This window comes from Rhinoraja longicauda, chromosome 40, assembly GCF_053455715.1.
Source record: "Rhinoraja longicauda isolate Sanriku21f chromosome 40, sRhiLon1.1, whole genome shotgun sequence".
NCBI classification, from domain to species: domain Eukaryota; kingdom Metazoa; phylum Chordata; class Chondrichthyes; order Rajiformes; family Arhynchobatidae; genus Rhinoraja; species Rhinoraja longicauda.
The window spans coordinates 6,073,596-6,095,343 of NC_135992.1; the positions used below are offsets into that span (position 1 = coordinate 6,073,596).

The window sequence follows — 21,748 nt, forward strand, 5'->3', positions numbered from 1 at the left end:
GGGGGGAGAGAGGGGGGGAGAGAGGGGGGGGAGAGAGGGGGGGGAGAGAGGGGGGGGAGAGAGGGGGGGGAGAGAGGGGGGGGGGAGAGAGGGGGGGGAGAGAGGGGGGGGGGAGAGAGGGGGGGGGGGGGAGAGAGAGAGAGAGAGAGAGAGAGAGAGAGAGAGAGAGAGAGAGAGAGAGAGAGAGAGAGAGAGAGAGAGAGAGAGAGAGAGAGAGAGAGAGAGAGAGAGAGAGAGAGAGAGAGAGAGAGAGAGAGAGAGAGGGAAAAGAGGGAGAGAGGGAGAGAGAGAGAGAGAAAAAAAAGAGGGGGAGAGAGAGGGGAGAGAGAGAGGAGAGAGAAAGAGTGAGAGTAAGAGACAGAGAAAAAGAAAAAAGAGAGAGATTAAAGACTGTGGGGAGTTCAATTCTTCCCAACTTGTCCCATCCTCTTCTCTCATTGCCCTCTTCCGAACACCATTGCTTTACAGAATGTTATGGGAGCAGAATCAGGCCATTCGGCCCTTCAAAACTACTAAGTCATTCAATCACGGCTGATCTATCTCATTCTCAAACCCAATTCTCCTGCCTTCTCCCCATAACCCCTGACACCGGTACTAATCAAGGATCTGTCAATCTCCAACATAAAAATATCCATTGACTTGGCCTCCACAGCCGTCTGTGGCAATGAATTACACAGATTCACCACCCTCTGACTAAATAAATTCCTTCTCATCTCCTTTCTAAAGGTATATCCTTTAATTCTGAGGCTGTGATCGTTGGTCCTAGACTCTCCCACTAGTGAAAACAGAAGGCTGTGGAGGCCAAGTCGAAGGCAGTGAAGCATAGATTCTTGATTTGTCTGGGTCTCAGGGAGAAGGCAGGAGAATGGGGTTAAGAGGGAAAGATAGATCAGCCATGATTGAATGGCGAAGTAGACTTGTTGGGGTGAATGGCCTAATTAGGGTTAGTTATGAAGTTATGAAACATCTTCTACACATCCATTCTATCCACACAGCCACAGAGCGGTCAGGAGTCCACATTATAGGAAGCAGAGTATCTACTCACCCTGCATCAGGAAAGGGTTGGTGCTCATGTTTGGGTGCGTTGTGCGTGTCACCAGAGTGTCCAGGTTCACAAGCGAGGCATTGGGCCCCAGGAAGGATTCGGGGTTCTTCTGCTGGTGCTTGGGTGTGGGCAGCCTGGAGCCCATGGTGCCGGGCACACGGGACATGTCGAAGGAGTCGGGGCAGCCCGCGTCACCGGATGTGGGCGCCGTGATCATGGCATCGCGTGGTGCATCGTACCTGCCACCTGCGGAGGTCAGAGCGAGTTTACACAGGACCCACATTCTGATGTGTACACAACGTGGTTCAAAGGAGCTTTACGGTCGAGGGCGCACTGTACAGGGACATTCTTTTTGCATAGATCACACATGCACGACTCGACATATTTTGGCGCCATTTACAAAAGGTCCAAAGTCGCTCAATGTACTGGAGCGGCTCCCGATCCAGGAAAGCCCCAGGCTGCTGCAGGGCCTTCTCCGTCATCCTCGACCGGCTCGGCCTGCCAACTGCCCAACCTCTCCTCGCCCAACCGTCTCGGTGACCCGAGGGGGTTTCCTGCAGCCGACCTTGAAGGCACTGGATGGCAATTGCCCAGTCCCTCTCGGCAAATTCTTGCCTTCTTGGATGGAGCTGTTCCCAAACCAAGCTGTGAAGGATCCTGATAAAGAGCTTTCTACAGCGCAACTGTAGAGGTTGGTGAAGGTTGTTGGGACATGCCGAACCTCCTAGGCCTTCTGAGGAAGTGGAGGCGTTGGTGTTTTCTAAGACCACTATTGCAGTAACTCTTTAAAGTGCGGAAACCTTCCCTCCCCCTCCCCCCCCGACATCAAATGACCAGCTCTGAGGATCAGGATTTCAAACTTCATGCACAGACATCCGTGCAAGACACTGCAAGGAATGGATCGTTCATGGTGCAACAGTGGAGCCTTCTTGCAAAATGGATCTTATTGTCTCAACCAAGATACTTTCACTTGCTAAATGACTACCCTGAGCAGCATTGATAGGGTAGGTTGCAAGAAAGTTTTCCCCGTGACAAACATATTTAAAACTGGAAGGCACGGGTTTAAGGTGATGGGGTGATGGATTTAGAGGGGATGCGAGGGGCGTTATCACCCCGAGGGCGGTGGGCATCCGGGATGCCTTGCCTGCGTTGGTGGTGAAGGTAGAATCACTCACAGCATTTTAATAGTATCCAGGCCAGAATTGCCAAGGTTTTGCACCAAGGACTGGAAAGTGGGTATTGGTGTAGATGGAGAATTGATGGTCAGCAAGGCGCATCTGTAGAAGTTGGTGAGGATTGTTGTGGACATGCCGAACCACCTAAAACATCTAAGGAAGTAGTGGCGATGGTGTGCTTTCTAAGACCACTACTGTGGGCTGAAGCGCCTGTTTCTGTGCCGTATGACTCTGAGTGGAGGGAAGGTCGCCCCTGTTCTTGGTCTCGTTTCCAACGAGTGGGACATTTCTGCTGTCCACACCATAGTCAGAGTCACACAGCGTGGAAACAGGCCCATCAGCCCAACCTGTCCACACCGACCAACATGTCCGAACTACACTAATCCCACCTTCCTGCGTTTGGCAGGTATCCATATCTAAACCTATGTACCTGTCCAAATGTTTCGTAAACGTATCGATAGTACCAGGTCAGAGTTGCTGAGATCCAAGGTCACCCTCCCCTTGATCTCCAGGCTGGGGTTTGCTCAGCATCACAACATGCTGCTCAATATACTGTGGAGTGGGGAGTTGTCAACACCATCTCAGCCCATATACAGCACTGTGGGGCAAGAGATGTTGAGACGGACTAGATACCATGATGGGCCAAAATGCCTCGGGAATATTTCCTTGAAATATTTCATGATAATAATTTCACATTTCACATTGAAAGGAGAAACCCCAACCTCAGCTATTTTAGTTAGAAAACACAAGGCTATAACTGTATTGCAATAATGCAATAGACGTAATCCGAATCTCAACTGTGGCTGCCACCAGCACACACGAGGCTCACCTGCTGCCTGTCCTTCTGCTTTCTTGGGTGATCCTCGGAGATGGCTGAACGCGGAGAAATCATCCATGACAGTTGCGTCTGCCGTGCTGAGGGAGTGGAAGGGTGACGGCCCTGCGAGAGTGAACAATCTGATGAACACGCCGTTGCTGCACCAGTCTGCTCTCCCCTGTGTTAAAACTCTTTATACAGTAAGCCCGTGTTTTAACAGGCCCCTTTATAACGGGGTTCGGTGATAGCAGACGAACCTCGGCTCACACCGACTCCCCGGCTGTTTAGAGCCGCGGCTTCCGACACCACCCCCGACTCGCACCAGCGAGCCCGCCGTCACTCACCGCGGGCACGGTCTGTTAAAGCGGCTGTGGTTGCGGCTCACGTTGTAGCTCCTGGGGACGGAGCCTTCTTCGGGATGCCGCCACTGACAGCACGCGCTCAGTCACTGTGGGGCTCCCTCCGTACTGTCACCTCCTCCTTCCCCAGAGTCATCACCACCTCCATCTTGGAATTGACAACGTTGGGGGGAGCCCTACGACGACCTAGCGCGTCATGTCATTGTCAGCGGCCTGAGGAAAATGATGCCGGCCAGAGGCTACAAGATCAGATGCAACAACAGCCATGGCAACTGGACCATGCAGCAGTCGGTGAAGAAAGGACCGCTGGCGCAGACCAAAGGCATTGGCGCCTGGTCTCAAGGTGAAACAATACAAAGTGCTGGAGTAACTAAGCAGACTGAATCAGTCTGAAGAAGGGTCCGAATACTTATCCACATTCTGACACTGCCTGACCCGTTGAGTTACTCCAGCATAAATGCGTTTTTTTTTGTGCATTAACCAACATCTGCAGTTCTTTGTTTCAACGATATACAATGATTATCCCTTGCTCAGTTATAGCGGGGAATCTGCAATTAACGGACAACATTATCCCCCCTCTGGTCTGTTATATGGAGGCTTTACTCTACATCCAGGGTGCTGATGTTGAGCTAGGAGTGAACCATGCTGGTGTGGGACTGGAATCGCACACAAAACCCAGAATTGAAAGCGTCCTTTCCTAAAGAACCATTTCCCAACAATCCCACACTTTTACTCAACCCATTTAAAAGTGACTTCCATAGTTCTTTTAAAATGTCACAAAGATGACACCAAACTCACACTCCCGACCACTACACCAATCAATTTCCATGAATAGGCTCAACGTGCTGGAGCAACTCAGTGAGTCAGGCTGCGTCTCTGGAGAGAAAGGATGGGTGACGTTTTGGGTTGGGACCCTTCAGACTAAAGAGTGAAGGAGGGTGCCGACCTGAAACGTCACCCATCCATTTATTCTAGAGATGCTGCCTGACCCGCTGAGTTACTCCAGCACTTTGTGTCTATCTTTGGTATAAACCAGCATCTGTAGTTCTTATTCACAAAATGTTGGAGTAACTCAGCAGGTCAGGCAGCATCTCGGGAGAGAAGGAATGGGTGACGTTTCGGGTCGAGACCCTTCTTCAGATCTACATTTCCATGAATCTTGGGTTTTGGAAGTCAAAAGATCCTGCTACATGTTTAGTACCTCATATATTCCTGTACGTACTCAGGGTGAAATATTAGGTTTAGGTATATTATTGTCACGTGTACCGAGGTAAGTTGAAAAACTTAATGTGGCTAATCTAAGGAGGAGCTTTGGGTAGTTTGGGTCAAGATCGTTCATCAGACTGAGAGGGGTCTGAAGCAGGGGACTCGTCTCAGTCTGATGAAAGGGGTCTCAAATCGAATTCCTTTTCTCCAGAGATGCTGGCCTGATACGCTGAGTTACTCCAGCATTTTGGTGTAGGCCAGCATCTGCGGTTCCTTCCTGCACAGCTCTGTGCAGTGTTTGCATTTGCATTGTGCTTCTATCAGACGTCACCTGGGGGAGAGGTTGGAGCCCAGGGGTCTCGGTCAGAGGCTGGTGCGACTGAGCCCCAGGGATCTGCACTTCTTGTCTGCTGGTCTCCTGAAGGAGGGTGACTGGAAGCTCCCCACGGGTCGGCGGTAGTGACAGCCAGTCTGGAACCTGCTGTGAGAGAAGGATTGAGACTTTTAAGTTCATAAGTTATAGGAGCAGAATTAGGCCATTCGACCCATCAAGTCCACTTCGCCTTTCAATCGTGGCTGATCTACCTCTCCCTCTCAACCCCATTCTCCTGCCTTCTCCCCATAACCACCGACATCCGTACTACTCAAGAATCTATCAATCTCAGTCTTAATAATATTCATTGAAGGACTCCACACCCGCCCATGGCAATGAATTCCACAGATTCACCACCCTCTGACCAAAGAAATTCCTCCTCATCTCCTTTCAAAAGGTGCTTCCTTTCATTCTGAGAGGCTGTGGCCTCTGGTCCTAGACTCCCCCAGTAGTGGAAACGTCCTTTCTACATCCACTCTTTCCAGGCCTTTCACTATTCGGTAAGTTTCAATGAGGTCCCCCCTCATCCTTCTAACCTCCAGCGAGTACAGGCCCAGTGCCGTTAAAAGCTTGCAAGTGTTGACTCAATCATTGCTGGGATTATTTTCAATAGACAATAGGTGCAGGAGTAGGCCATTCGGCCCTTCAAGCCAGCACCACCATTCAATGTGATCATTCTCAATCAGTACCCCGTTCCTGCTCTCTCCCCATACCCCCTGACTCCGCTATCCTTAAGAGCTCTATCTAGCTCTCTCTTGAAGGCATTCAGAGACTTGGCCTCCACTGATTTTCGTAAAGTTCTCGTAAGTTTAATAGGCTTCCCAAAAAGAATGGATTTCTGCTCCTCTAAAGCTGATTGCCACCAAAACGTTCGGTAATTCCTTTTCAATCGTTAGACGCCATTCCCAGAGGGCACTCCATTTCTGCAAAAAAACCTGTTGGAAGTGACAAATCCAGTGTGAAATAGTCCCTGTGGACAATCAAGATGACTATGGGTTTCATGGATCACCTTGCTATTCACATACAGATAAATGCGATGCTGTGACTGCTGCACGGGTGGAAAGTATTGAACACAATGACGCACAAAGAACATGAAAACGGAGAACCAGACAATCTCTTCAATCAGAGGAAGTCTCGGCTATTAAAACCACTGTCTGACTTCCACCCACCGCACCAGCAGAATAGGCAAAGATATGGACATCTCGAAGGGTATGAGACACCACTTCATGTAAACATGGTCACCAGAGCAGGTGATCGGGGAAGATAGACACAAAAAGCTGGAGTAGCTCAGCAGGACAGGCAGCACCTCTGGAGGAACGTCCACTACCGTACATACCCAAGGAAGATTGGCATGGTGGATGACACATTAAACAGAGCCACAGCTGCCTACAATGGAGTTTCAAGTGCTTAATAACGATTCTCAGAGTTTGTGGAGTTCATGGATTCTGAGTAGGTGCCAGCTTAATGATCAGACAAATACAACACGTACAAGACTGTACACTGACCACAACATCTCAGGACACAGGAGAGTGAAGCCAGGGAGCAACTCCCAAAGGCATCGTACATTGACTGAGCAGGTGAAAACCTCGAGTACTCACGCAAAAGACCATTTGAACCTCCGTCAAGCACGTCTCCAGTAAATCTTACCCATTTGCTTCCAAGGATCGGCCGACACTGGTCGAGACACAGCAGCCCATGGGTTAGGTTTGGCAGTGGATGCTGACGGGAAGGGCGTTCCCCAGGGATCCGGTTTCTGTGTCAGGGGAGAGGGAGTGGAGTCTGTCAGATCCAGCAAAGCTGTCTGCAAGAATAATTATTTGAACATTAAATGAACATTTTGCGTTTCTGATGTTTTTTTTAAGTAAGCTTTTCTCCTTAGCTTTCCTTGTCTGGATGGGAGGAGGCAGCTCAGGTTCGACCATCTAACAAAACACTGAACAATTACCGTCCGAACGTTTTGAATTGGAAATGCCTTATGGGAGGGACAGACACTTCTTCTATCTACCTCACTAGTAACCCTCAGACTAACCTTGCGCTAAATGTTATTCCCTTATCATGTATCTATACACTGTAAATGGCTTGATTGTAAACATGTCTTGTCTTTCCGCTGACTGGATAACACGCAACAAAAGCTTTTCACTGTGACAATAAACTAAACTGCAAACTGTTGGGGAAATGCAATGATCACGGTCTCCCAAAGACAGAATATGGTGTGAGTGCTTCTCTTGTCAATCTTTTGCATGACTAGCTTCACGGGGAAGTTATGATAGATTTGGATCAGCATCAAGATCACTACAGGGCGCGTAAAGATGCAAACATTGTGACGAGCTCATTTCACGTAAATTACTCCCACTGCTGACGATAAACAGGCTGGTCTGACATTTCAATTTGCTCTTGTACACTTTATAATAGAACTGCTCTTGAGAAACCAGGATCTATCTTTAGACTCTAAACTTTAGAGATACAGCGTGGAAACAGGCCCTTTGGCCCACTGAGTCCGCGCCGACCAGCGATCACCCCGTATACTAGCACTATCCTACACACTAGGAACAATTAACAATTTTACCGAAGCCAATTAACCTACAAACCTGCACATCTTTGGAGTGGGGGAGGAAACCGGAGCACCTGGAGAAATCTCACAGGGAGAACGTACAAACTCCGTACAGGCAGCACCCGTAGTCAGGATCGAACCCAGGTCTTTTGGCGCTGTAAGGTAGCAACTCTACCGTTGCGCCATCGTGCCACCTTATAGTTGCCTTGCCTCCGTTTCTATGATAAAACAAATTCACACAGAGACTGGAATAAGGCATCCAACTGTTTCTAATCCACTGCTTCAGTAGATCACATCCGAGTTGTATCTCAACTCCATGCAGGTTTCCCTCCACATTACCGGTATTTTCAATAACCAATCTATCAATTATTAATATATATTTAAAAAACTATTACAAATCCTCTTTTCCTGTGCAAAATGCAAGTTGCCTATGTAAGGGAGTCAGATCACAGTTGTGTCTATTACTACGGTAACGTCAGTAACTACACTGTAGTTCCACAGGTCACCTGCCGAAAAAATCCTCAATCCCATCATAGAGATATAAAGCACGGAAACAGGCCCTTCAGCCCAACTTGCCCATGCAGACCAAGATGCCCCACCTACACTCATCCCACCTGCCTGCGTTTGGCCCATATCTTTATCCTAAACCTGTCCAAATGTCAATCAAATCTGCTTCCCAAATTGATACAGGCTCTGCTACTAAAGAATGTGATATCTCAAATAAATGCAATATGTGCATCTTAAAATTAATGTTGACTGACATCTGTGTACCTTTAGAAAGGAGACGAGGAGGAATTTTTTTTAGTCAGAGGGTGGTGAATCTGTGGAAGCTATTGCCACAGACGGCTGTGGAGGCCGTCATTGGGGATATTTAAGGCAGAGATTGACAGATTCCTGATCGGTAAGGGTGCTAAGGGTAATGGGGAGAAGGCAGGAGAATGGGATTGAGAGGGAAAGATAGATCAGCCATGATTGATCAGCCATGATAAGCCATGATTGAGTCTACATGGAGTAGACTCGATGAGCCGAATGGCCTAATTCTGCTCCTATGACTTATGGACATGAACTTTCGGTCCATTGTATTCCTGCTGGTTTTTTGAATGAGACCCTTCAGTCTGATTGAAGGATCTATTAGTCTGATTATGAACTTATGAACACGCAGAGGAGTGTGAAAGATGCTCCATTTACTCATTCTGATGGAGTTAAAGTTAGCACTACATCATTCGTGGTAGGGTAGGGTGACAATGTGATTAATGAGCTATCTTACACCCATTAGCACGGAATGGTGACAAGATTTGGGAAGCACAGTTTGACAGGATAGAGCAGAGGACGGTCAGAGTTGAGGGTGGCGAGAGTTGAGGGTGATCAGTGCTGAGGACACTCAGAGTTGTGGGGGGGTCAGGGTCGAGGGGGGTCAGGGTCGAGGGGGGGCAGGGTCGAGGGGGGGCAGGGTCGAGGGGGGGCAGGGTCGAGGGGGGGCAGGGTCGAGGGGGGGCAGGGTCGAGGGGGGGCAGGGTCGAGGGGGGGGCAGGGTCGAGGGGGGGCAGGGTCGAGGGGGGGCAGGGTCGAGGGGGGGCAGGGTCGAGGGGGGGCAGGGTCGAGGGGGGGCAGGGTCGAGGGGGGGCAGGGTCGAGGGGGGGCAGGGTCGAGGGGGGGCAGGGTCGAGGGGGGGTCAGATTTGAGGGGGGTCAGAGTTGAGGGAGGGGGCAGGGTCGAGGGGAATCAGGGTCGAGTCAGGGTTGAGAGGGGTCAGAGGGCACACCTCGTTTTTGTGCGGGGCCCCGCCGGGCATCTGCAGCTTCTGCCGGCTCTCTTCCAAGGCCAGCTGCAGACGGAGGTCACCTCCACGGCGACGGCGCTCCTCCTGTGCAACACAGCCACAAAGTGGGAATGTAGTTAATCAATCGGAGCTCTCGCTGAGCTACCATCTCACAGCCAGCAGTGAAGCCCGGTCTCTGCCCCGCTGCGCGACAGACTAGCCCTCACTCAAGGCAGCTCCGCACTGCAGAAAGATCCACAAACCACCCAGGGTAACGTTGGCTAGCGTGAGCATTGACAGGGGACAGGTTCAGTGATGTCTGACCATGACGGGCTAGCTGTGAACTTCCGTGAAGCAAGGCCAAACTGCCATGGCCCACAGCTGGTAAATGAGGTCTGCCCACAATGTGCTTCAGTCTGCTGACACGATGAATGTTAAAAAGAGAACACTTCCAGAGTCTGAAGAAAGGTTTCGACCCGAAACGTCACCCATTCCTTTTCTCCTGAGATGCTGCCTGACGTGCTGAGTTACTCCAGCATTTTGTGAATAAATACCGTTGATTTGTACCAGCATCTGCAGTTATTTTCTTACACTTCCAGAGATGTACAAGATTGAGTTTGGAAAATACAGTGCAGTCTTTGGTCATCAGTCAAATACAACTGAAGTTACATGGAACTGCAGATGCTGGTTTACATAGAAAAACTTGGGAGTCCAAGTCCTTGGGTATTTTTAAAGCAGAGATTGACAGATTCTTGATTAGAAAGGGTGTCAAAGGTTATGGGGAGAAGGCAGGAGAATGGAATTGAGAGGGAAAAATAGATCAGCCATGATTGATGGCGGAGGAGACGCGATGGGCCGAATGGCCTAATTCTGTTCATATGACTTATGAAAAAAGACAAAGTGCAGGAGTAACTCAGCAGGTCAGGTAGCATCCCTGGAGAACATGGATAGGTGACGTTTCAGGTCGGGACCCTTCTTCAGACTGTAACTGAAGTGATAATTCTACAATTGTATGAAAGGAAATGATCTCATAATAAAGTGATAAATAATATCATTTGGGAGGCAATGAATCTCAGCATAGTGTTTCAGGAACGTTCGAGTGGGACCAAGAGGAAAGGTTCATCAACATTCAGCTTGATGAAATCCATCCGAAAACCAGCTTTGTAGATGTCAAACATGGTTGTAGAGATTATTTGTTACAACGCGAAACGCCAACCATTCTTTTTCTCCAGAGATGCTGCCTGACCTGCTGAGTAACTCCAGCACTTTGTGTTTACCTTTTGTAGACGTCAAGCACAGCCTCCCAGGCTACTGGGGTATCAAGTTTGCTGGAGGATCACAACTGGTTTACAAAAAAGTGAAAGGCCGTCAAGGCAAAGGGACTATCTACTATTAAACCCATATTCAGTCATGGTATACAGACACATCCCAGGCCATGTTTCACCGTTTGAGATGCTAACTATGGGTCTGCTTGGGTACAAATTTAAAACCCAATCTAAACTGAGCCCAACCACAAATAAACTTTCAATGTTTTCCACACCCACCCAAAAACAGTTGCAAAAACCAGGAAGCAAATGACTTCCATTGCTTCCACGTACTTTGATATTGTAAATGAGAAAAAAAACATATGCAGCGAACAATTTGGGCGGCACATTGGCACAGCTGGTAAAGCTGCTGCCTCATAGTGCCAGTGACCCAGATTCGATTCTGATCATTGGTGCTGTCCGTGCGGAGTTTGCACGTTCTCCCTGCGACCATGTGGGTTTCCTCCCACATCCCAAAGACATGTGGGTTTGCAGGTTAATTGTTCCTCTGTAAATTGTTCCTCGTGTGTAGGGAGTGGATGAGAAAGTGGGATAATATGGGACTAGTGTGAACAGGTAATCAGTGGTTGGCGTGGACTCGGTGGGCAGATGGGCGTGTTTCCTCGAAACTGATACTAAGCAGATCGTCCTGACCTACATGAAATACTGAGCCAGGCTCAGTATTGCATGGCAAGACCCAATAATCCTGGACATTCTGTACACCTTAACCAACCCACTTAGTCGTGACTAAGATGTCTTGATTATTAATGGTGTCAAAGGTTATGGGAAGAAGGTAGAATAGGATTGAGATGGCATGATAGGTCAGCCATGACTGAATGGCCAAGGAAACTTGATGGGCCGGATGGACAAGAACTTATGACCCCTTGAACTCGGGTTGGGTGACGCCTAACGGTGGAGAAATTACTGCAGTGATAAAATGGTTAAATGTCAGAAGAACGAACAAGTTCTAAACCCACAGACCACACGTTTTAAAATAGATTTTGCTGGGAATGCTCACCAAATCAGTTAGTGGGGGAGGGGAGGGGTGGTGAGGAAAGAGGGTGGAGATGAAAAATTACTTCATTTTGCAACCATTTCATTTGATCAAGTAGACTCAATCAGCATGTGATCAGCGTAGACTGAAATGTACTTTTCCTTCCTGGTTGCTAACCTTGCAAACAAGCTGCACTACAGAACTCAAAAAGGGTACCAGATTCTAGTTTGGTTCCCAAGTCATGGGAGAGCTGTAACCAACAATCCCACTGATTGTGTAAAGTCACATAATTTGCTGCTAAAAATGTGAACCCTTCACTAAAAATACATGTCAATCCACCGCATGCAAATTGTCAGTGAGTAACCGAGACTGCCACAGTTTACCGCTGTGGAAACAAATAACTGAATTGAATTGAATACTTTATTGTCACACGTGACAAGCCACAGTGAAATTCTTTGCTTGCATATCCAAGGTATGCAAATAGCCACCACATAAAGAACGCTGACAAAGGTACAAAGTATCCCACTCCAAGTCCACCCTTGTTCGCCCTCGCTCCTCCCTTCCCTTCACGGCAGCTAACGCCAACTCCTCCATCGTTCTCCCCCACCCCCCTCACGGCATTCCTACACCGGGTCCTCTTTTGTTCTCCCCCCCCTCACGGTGGTCCCCCCCACACCAGATCCTCCATTGTTCCCGTCGGCGCATCCTCCGACTCCAACTGACCCGTCTTCGACCTCGACTGAAGAAGTCTGGTCTGCCCCAACAGCTGCTGACGACATTCTACCGCTGCACCATAGAGAGCATCCTAACACATGGCATCCCTGTGTGGTATCTCAGCTGCAGGGAGGCAGAAAGGAAAGCTCTTCAGCGGGTAGTCCATAGAGCTCAGAGGACCATCGGAACACAGCTACCAGCCTTGGAGGGCATCTACAACACATGATGCCTCAGAAAAGCCACCAGCATCCACAAAGACTCTTCACACCCCTGCAACAGTCTGTTTGAACTCCTTCCATTGGGCAGACGATACAAGGCCTTCTACGCCCGCACCTCCAGACTCAGGAACAGCTTCATCCCCAGGGCCATAGCTGCTATGAACCGGTCCTGCTGAGCCAGATGGTCACAACGCACAGTGATCCGACACAGATCTACTTGCACTTTATTCTGTCTTAAAACTGTTACAATTTGTTTCGTTGGGTTGTTGTTGTTTAAATTAATACTGACTAGCTAATTAAATTATTGCATCGTATGGGAGGCGCATTCCCAATCTCGCTGTACCCCTGTACAATGACAATAAAGATATATTGTATTGTATTGTATTGGTTTATACCAAAGATAGACACAAAGTGCTGGTAACTCAGCGGGCCAGGCAGCATCTCCTGAGAATATGGATAGATGACGTTTCAGGTCGGATCCCTTCAGTGTGAAGAAGGGTCCTGACCCGGACCGTCACATATCAATGACAGACTTTCTTCTCTGAAGGGCTGGAGAGTGAACCAGATGAGCTTTAATGCTCTCCGTTATTCACATTATTCACATTAACCTTTTCATTTAGTTGTGATTTAAATTCTTCAGCTGTGAGGTGGAGTACAAATTCACGTATCTACAGATCAGTGGTTAATGTTGCTTACTGGTTCACTGTGCCACCATACCCCACAATGTTAGTAGAGTTTCTGCAAACAGAATGCAAGAAATAAAAACAGGAGGAGGTCATACGTTCTGTGAGACTGCATCGCCATCAATCAACACCATTTCACCCTGCTGCTCCCAATATCCATTGATTCATTTAACATTCAGAAACCTATCAAACTGGATTAGTAAGGGTGTCGGGAGTTATGGGAGAAGGCAGGAGAATGGGGTTGAGAGGGAAATATAGATCAGCCATAATTGAATTGTGGAATAAACTTGACTGGCCTAATTCTGCTCCTATGACTTATGAATCCTGTTTTAACCACTGTAGAAGCAAAGAACTGCAGATAAACACTAGGTGCTGGAGTAACTCAGCAGGTCAGGCAGCATCTCCGGACAAGGGTTCTGACCCGAAACGTCACCTGTCCTTTTCCTCCAGAGACGCTGCCTGACCCGCTGAGTTACTCCAACACTTTGTGTCTTTCTCAATGGCATGTAGTCTTGAACTACAATCTTATTAAACCATTTAGCAATGGTGCACCTTTCAATGAGATTATTTTTCAGTTTAGTTTCAGTTCAGTTTTCACTAAATTCTAAAGAAGTCCAGACTACATATACATAAGAAGTGCTTATGTATAGTGATACTTGTACTGAAACGTCACCCATTCCTTCTCTCCTGAGATGCTGCCTGACCTGCTGAGTTACTCCAGCATTTTGTGAAATAAATACCTTCGATTTGTACCAGCATCTGCAGTTATTTTCTTAAACTCACTGTACCTCGGTACATGTGTACCATTCAAACACTCATATTCATATGACAGATCACCATCCAGTAACCTGCCCAGTAAATCTTTGCAGCACGCCCTCTATATAAGTTCTTCAGAAAACGGGGCTTCCCCTCCTCCATTATAGATGAGGCTCTCGCTAGGGTCTCTTCTACATCCCGCAGCTCCGCTAAAATCTCTGACGGTCCCCAACTAATGTTGGGTTACGTCCTACGGACCTTGACACGTCCGATGTTACACAAGTCAGGAACAGAAGCCCCACATCGCATGTGTAAATTTACTATTCGTATTGTGTAATGCCAGTGGGAGACCATGTGGGAGCTGCAGGGCAGAGATGAACAAGTAACCTATACACAACACATGAGCAGACCACATGCTTTTCAGAGTAAAATCTCACCAAACTAATGACAAGGAATACAGAATACAGGAATACAGAGCTTTATTGTCATTCGATACCGAGATACCGAACGAAATTACATTTCCAGCAGTCACAGAACACAAAAAGAAAAGAACACAAGACGCACGACCCCAACACAAACATCCATCACAGTGACTCCAAACACCCCCTCACTGTGATGGAAGGCAACAAAACTTCCTCTCTCTTCCCCCATGCCCACGGACAGACAGCTCGACCCCTACCGAGGCGACCGACCCGCACAGCCCCCGAAGGAGCTGACACTATCCACCTTTACTAATTTCCGAAACTTATCGAATAGTGAAAGGTCTGGATAGAGTGGATGGGGAGAGGATGTTTCCACGAGTAAGAGAGTCTAGGACCAGAGGTCGTTGCCTCAGAATTCAAGGGCATTCCTTTAGGAAGGAGATGAGAAGGAATTTCTTTAGTCAGAGGGGGGTAAATCTGTGGAATTCATTGCCACAGAAGGCAGTGGAGGGTGTGAATGGGTATTTTTAAGACAGAGATAGATTTTTGATTAGTATGGGTATGAAGTGGTTAGAACGGAAAAAGATCAGCCATGATTAAATGGCGGCGTAGACTTGATGGGCCGAATGGCCTAATTCTGCTCCTATCACTTATGAACTAATGATGCAGTTTTATACCAAAATTTTATTATTTTGTTCCGATGGTGCAGTATATTTAAGTTCACCCTTCGTAAATGAGTACAGTTAAATTCAAGTGAACTTAGGGCTGTGGTGAATGACCATTTGGGGCAGAAATTCTGCTGATCAGAATATGCTGGTTAATTTAAGATTGCATCAAAATGTACCCAAGATTAACACGCACATACAAAACAGGTGCCAACCAGTGTTCACCCCATACACTAACACTATCCTACACACACTCGGGACAATTTACAATTTTAGCAAGCCAATCAGCCTACAAACCTTTACCACCTCAGACAGCTGAGGAAATTCAGAGTCTCTCTGAGGATCCTTCAGTGCTTCTACTCTGGGGCTGTAGAAAGCATCTTGTCTGGCAACATCTCAATCTGGTTTGGGAACAGCTCTGCCCAGGACAGGAAGGCTCTGCGGAGAGTAGTGCATTCAGCTGAACGCACTATGGGAACTACACTCGCCCTCCTGCAGGACCTATCTGCGGTGCAGATCAGGAGGTGCAGATCCAGAGCCAGCAAAATTATGGGGGACCCCTACCACTCCAGCAACGGACTGTTCCAGCTGCTACGGTCAGGCAAACGCCTCCACTGTCACGCTGTGAAAACGGAGAGAATGAGACGGAGTTTCTTCCCACAGGCCATCAGGACTGTTAACTCTTATATCACCAGGGACTAATTTACTATATATATATATTTTTTTTTGTGTTTTAAATTTTAAAATTTTTTTTTTCTATTCTGTTTTGTAGTTTTAGCACAACCCGCAGGCATTGCCACTTTCATTTCACTGCATGTCTTGTATGTGTATGTGACAAATAAAGTAGACTGGACTTGACTTGAAACCTATACGTCTTTGGAGTGTGGGAGGAAATCGGAGCTCCCAGAGAAAACCCACGCAGTAAGACAGCAATTCTACCGCTGTGCCACCGTGTCGCCCGATGATCCTAAATTATCCTACCTGTGCAGCCAAGGTCGTCACTGTGTTTCTTGATTGACTGCCAGTTGTTGTGGCACATTTGAAAATCTAGACGGGCAAGAAAGAAAATAGTTAGGAGGTCACTGAACATTATGTAGTGTGATCCAACAGTGCGGGCTTCTTTGCTGTAACTTGAGCAATTGAGTAAGTAGCTCAGTTTCTCGAGTGAGGTGGAGAAACTGACATTCTAAAAGGCCTTGCAGGTAAAGTTAGCCAAAAATCATCTCTTCCAAACAGAATTTGCTTTAATCTCTTAAACTGTTTTGACTGTCTGAAAATATCCCACCTCATGCATAACTACATTTATTGCACTATAATAAACGACTTTACAATGAATAACTTCTTCATTTACCATGCTTTTCCAGTTTACACCTGTGTCTGAATTAAGGAACATCTGGAAAGGGAATTAGTTACTTTTGTTCTTTCAGATTCCATCTGATGAATTATGTATTTTTACGATTGTTATTTTTGGCAGTGACTGCTCAATTGTCCCAACGTGAACAAAGAATATCAGGAATATTTAATTGGGCTGGCACAGTTAGAAAGACACATGTCATAGAAGTCTTTGAGGTAGGTCTAGTGCCTGGATCTCTAACAGGAACTTGAAAAAACCTTGCAGAAACAAAGAACTGCAGGTGCTGGTTTACACCAAAGATAGACACAAAGTGCTGGAGTAACTCAGAGGGTCAAGCAGCATCTCTGGAGAAAAAGGATGGGTGATGTTTTGGATTGGGACCCTTCTTCAGATGGAACCCTTTTTCTAAAACGTCACCCATCCTTTTTCTCCAGAGATGCTGCCTGACCCGTTGAATTACTCCAGCACTTTGTGTCTATCTCTGAAAGAATCTTACATGATTAAGTTCACTTCAGATTCCATATCCAAACAAATGCCTTTGAGCCAAGATCAGATAGGCTGTATGCATAAATTCAGTAAATTCAGTACTATGAGATTAATTGCACTGACTGCGTGCAACTATCTGAAAAGATAGCAAAGGAAGCAGTGTTTTTATTTCTCAATGTATAGCTTCATTATAGAGCCTACATACACAGGCCCTGATCATGTCAGGATCAGGTCAAATACCATAAAAACATTGCAAATCATCAAGTTTAGGCAGACCTCCAGGAGGGCCTTGTCACTTTAGCTCACTTGCTACCTCACCATAATATCAATCAATTTGGGTGGTGCAAGGAGTAAGCATGGATGCGGTCTGGCAATAGCTCTGCCTGGGTACCTGCTCAGCCTCTTCCCGGCTCATGGCTAACGCCAACTGTAGCTGCAGCTCCTCTTCACCGCTTGTCTGAGGCCGCGTCTGCTCCAGCTCGGAGGAGATCTTCGGCGAAGTAGCTGTGGGCAGAGCAGCAAGCTTCAGACGACGTGCGTGCAATACCTTTACCATTTTAAACACTCACCTCACCTGGTCTCTATATAAGGGAATCCAAGCTGTGTTTATGCATCCTGTCCACATCACTTAATCCTTTACATTCACCACCACCACAACCACCACCACCCAGATGTGGACAACCCATTATGCCCTTCAACAGCTGCATTTCAATGCTCATTTTAGACTGAATATAAAGGTGAATTTTAACCTGTGTTTCTTGGTAAAAATCAGTGAGACAAAAAAGTAGCGTTTCCAATTACCATGTGCTTTACTTCCTCGTTTACTGATTAGTGCTACATTTAAGTATTGATCTGCAGTGTGCAAGGTGCCTCAAGGGTCTCGAGCAGAAATGTCACCCATTCCTTCTCTCCTGAGATGCTGCCTGACCTGCTAAGTTACTCCAGCATTTTGTGAAATAAATACCTTCGATTTGTACCAGCATCTGCAGTTATTTTCTTACACTACCTGGTGAATGCAGTGTCACCTTGACCACATTTGGGGCAGATGAGTATTGCACTACAATATAGAACATAGAACAGTACAGCACACGACCGGACCCTGTGGCCCACAATACTTGTGCCAAACATGATGCCTAGCTGAACTGATCTCAATGCATGATCCATATCTATATCCCTCTATTACCTGCACTTCCATGTGCCTATCTGAAAGTTTCTTAAACACCACTACCATATCTACATCCATCACAATCCTCCTGGCAATGCTTTCCAGGCGCCCATCGCCCTCTGTGTAAAAAAAGTAGCCCCGCACATCTTCATTAAACTTTCCCCCTTCTCACCTTAAACCTATGTCCTCTAATGTTGGACATTTCCACGCTGAGAAAAAGGTTCTGACTGTTATATGTCAATATGTTAAAATGAAATGAATTATATTAATGCAAGGCTAAAAAACAAGGTTTAAAACATTAGCTCTTGAAACCCCTCTCGGCTATCCACAAACAGATATGGGCGCAACGGTAGAGTTGCTGCCTTGTAGTGCCAGAGACCCGGGTTCAATCCTGACTTCGGGTGCTGTCTGTACAGTTTGTACATTCTCCCTGTGACCGCGTGAGTTTCTCCGGGTGCTCCAGTTTCCGTCAACACTCCAAAGACATACAGATTTGTAGGTTAATTGGCTTTGGTAAAAATTGTAATTTGTCCCTATTGCATAGGATAGGGCCAGTGTTTGGGGATCACTGGTTGGCGCGGACTCTGTAGGCCGAAGGACCTGTTTCCGCGCTGTATCTCTAAACTAAACAAACATGCGTACACACAGTTGGCGTCAATTATAAAAGACGAAATTGCTGAGCATTTGGATAGCAGTAACGGGATCATTCCGAGTCAGCATGGATTTACGAAGGGGAAATCATGCTTGACCAATCTACTGGAATTTTTTGAGGATGTAACTAGGAAAATTGACAAGGGAGAGTCAGTGGATGTGGTGTACCTCGACTTTCAGAAAGCCTTCGACAAGGTCCCACATAGGAGATTAGTGGGCAAAATTAGGGCACATGGTATTGGGGGTAGGGTACTGACATGGATAGAAAATTGGTTGACAGACAGAAAGCAAAGAGTGGGGATAAATGGGTCCCTTTCGGAATGGCAGGCAGTGACCAGTGGGGTACCGCAAGGTTCGGTGCTGGGACCCCAGCTATTTACGATATACATTAATGACTTAGACGAAGGGATTAAAAGTACCATTAGCAAATTTGCAGATGATACTAAGTTGGGGGGTAGTGTGAATTGTGAGGAAGATGCAATAAGGCTGCAGGGTGACTTGGACAGGTTGTGTGAGTGGGCGGATACATGGCAGATGCAGTTTAATGTAGATAAGTGTGAGGTTATTCACTTTGGAAGCAAGAATAGAAAGGCAGATTATTATCTGAATGGTGTCAAGTTAGGAGGAGGGGGAGTTCAACGAGATCTGGGTGTCCTAGTGCATCAGTCAATGAAAGGAAGCATGCAGGTACAGCAGGCAGTGAAGAAAGCCAATGGAATGTTGGCCTTCGTAACAAGAGGAGTTGAGTATAGGAGCAAAGAGGTCCTTCTACAGTTGTACCGGGCCCTGGTGAGACTGCACCTGGAGTACTGTGTGCAGTTTTGGTCTCCAAATTTGAGGAAGGATATTCTTGCTATGGAGGGCGTGCAGCGTAGGTTCACTAGGTTAATTCCCGGAATGGCGGGACTGTCGTATGTTGAAAGGCTGGAGCGATTGGGCTTGTATACACTGGAATTTAGAAGGATGAGGGGGGATCTTATTGAAACATATAAGATAATTAGGGGATTGGACACATTAGAGGCAGATAACATGTTCCCAATGTTGGGGGAGTCCAGAACAAGGGGCCACAGTTTAAGAATAAGGGGTAGGCCATTTAGAACGGAGACGAGGAAGAACTTTTTCAGTCAGAGGGTGGTGAAGGTGTGGAATTCTCTGCCTCAGAAGGCAGTGGGGGCCAGTTCGTTGGATGCTTTCAAGAGAGAGCTGGATAGAGCTCTTAAGGATAGCGGAGTTAGGGGGTATGGGGAGAAGACAGGAACGGGGTACTGATTGAGTGTGATCAGCCATGATCGCATTGAATGGCGGTGCTGGCTCGAAGGGCTGAATGGCCTACTCCTGCACCTATTGTCTATTGTCTATTGTCACTTGTACCACACTTACAGCCGTGGTAGGAAGCGGGTGAACCGCCCACTTTGCCGCACTCATCCGACTGGCTGGTGGAGAGGTTTGGGTGGCTGGAGCCTCGGCCGAACATGATCTGGTTATTGCTGCCTACCCCTGTCGTCACACTCGACATCCGTTCCTTTGTCTTCAGCGCGTGACTGCGCTCGACACGAAGCCTCTCGTCATCCTTCAGTAATGCAATGAGCTGTTTCGACTTCTCCCTCACATTGACACCTGGTTGTGGGAATTGATTGCCATAAGTCAGTGCAATTAAGTAACCAACATGGAATTATTAAAGGAGATCAATCTGCTTTAATTCTTTGAGGTTATGATTAAATGAATAGTACAAGTAGATGTGGTGTATTTGGTTTATGGAAGGCTTTGGATGAGGTCTTACACAGTACGCTGATCAGCAATGTTTAAGTACATGGAATCACAGGTAAAAATGACGAAGATTAAGAATTCATTATCAGACAGACAGCAAAGGTTGGGGATGAGAGGATCCTTCTCAGGTTGGCAGGATGTGACCAGTGAGATACCACAAGGATTGAAGCTTGGGCTCCAGCTTTTATCAATCTGGATCAATTATTTGATTGCGGTTGGCGGCACGGCGGTAGAGTTGCTGCCTCACAATGCCAGGGACCCAGGTTCAAACCTGAAAACGGGTGCTGTCTGTACGGAGTTTGCACGATCTCCCCGTGACTGTGTGGGTTTTCACCAGGAGCTCCAGTTTCCTCACACATTCCAAGACATGCAGGTTTGTAGGCTGATTGGATTCTGTAAATTATCCCAAGAGTGCAGGATAGAACCAGTGCATGCAGTGATTTTTGGTCAGCATGGACTCGGTAAGCCGAAGGACCAGTTTTCACGCTGTATCTCTAAAGTAAAACTATTTAAGTCATAGAATCATACATAAAAGCGCAGAAACTGGCTCTTCGGCCTAAATCCCGTTTGGCCCAGATTCTTCTAAACCTTTAAACTGAAGACGGGTCCCGACTCGAAACGTCACCCATCCTTTTTCTCCAGAGATGCTGCCTGACCCGCTGAGTTACTCCAGCACTTTGTGTCTATCTTAGGGAAATGGTGTGTTGACTTTCATATTGGGAGGATTTGTAAGGACATGGATAAACTACATTGGTTCAATTATGCAAGGACTTGGTGAGATTGCACCTGAACGATTGTGTATACTATAGTTTTCAAGTCTTTATCCAGGAAAGAATATACTTGTCATGGACGGTTGCGGAGAGTGGTTCCAGGGATGGAGGGTTTTATGTAGCAGCAGAAACCAAGGAGACTTCAAAAGTTTATAGAGATTTCATCGTGTCAGCTGGATGCAAAGAAGAGGTTTTCCTCGGCTGAGGAGTGTAGAACCAGGGGCACTGTCAGAGAATAAGGGATTAATTTAGGACGCAGCTAAAAATAAAAATTCTTCAGTCAGTGGTGCTCTTTGGAATTTGCTAGCCAGTCAGGCTGCAGAAGTTTAGTCATTGCGTTTATTCACAACACAGCTTGATAATTTTCAAGATATTAAATGAATCAGAGATATGAGGCTAGTGCCAGTAAATTGTGCTGAGTAAAAGATCAACCGTGATCGTAACTAGGGCGGCACAGTGGTAATGTTGCTGCCTTACAGCGCTAGAGACCCGGGTTTGATCTTGACTACCGGTA

The 21,748-nt window shown here is 47.0% G+C and overlaps 1 protein-coding gene across 2 annotated transcripts in view; it reads right to left on the reverse strand.

The window, feature by feature from the left end:
- Positions 1-21,748, reverse strand: part of LOC144611453 (epsin-2-like) — a 65,343-nt gene that overhangs the window by 27,301 nt on the left and 16,294 nt on the right. For both annotated transcript variants that reach the window (XM_078430560.1, XM_078430559.1), the window contains exons 3-10: positions 20,078-20,314; positions 17,273-17,385; positions 16,023-16,088; positions 9,289-9,390; positions 6,623-6,776; positions 4,934-5,083; positions 3,050-3,160; positions 1,046-1,291 (exon numbers count right to left, since the gene is read on the reverse strand). In XM_078430560.1, the coding sequence (XP_078286686.1) occupies positions 1,046-1,291; positions 3,050-3,160; positions 4,934-5,083; positions 6,623-6,776; positions 9,289-9,390; positions 16,023-16,088; positions 17,273-17,385; positions 20,078-20,314 (1,179 nt within the window). The remainder of the gene's footprint in view (positions 1-1,045; positions 1,292-3,049; positions 3,161-4,933; positions 5,084-6,622; positions 6,777-9,288; positions 9,391-16,022; positions 16,089-17,272; positions 17,386-20,077; positions 20,315-21,748) is intronic.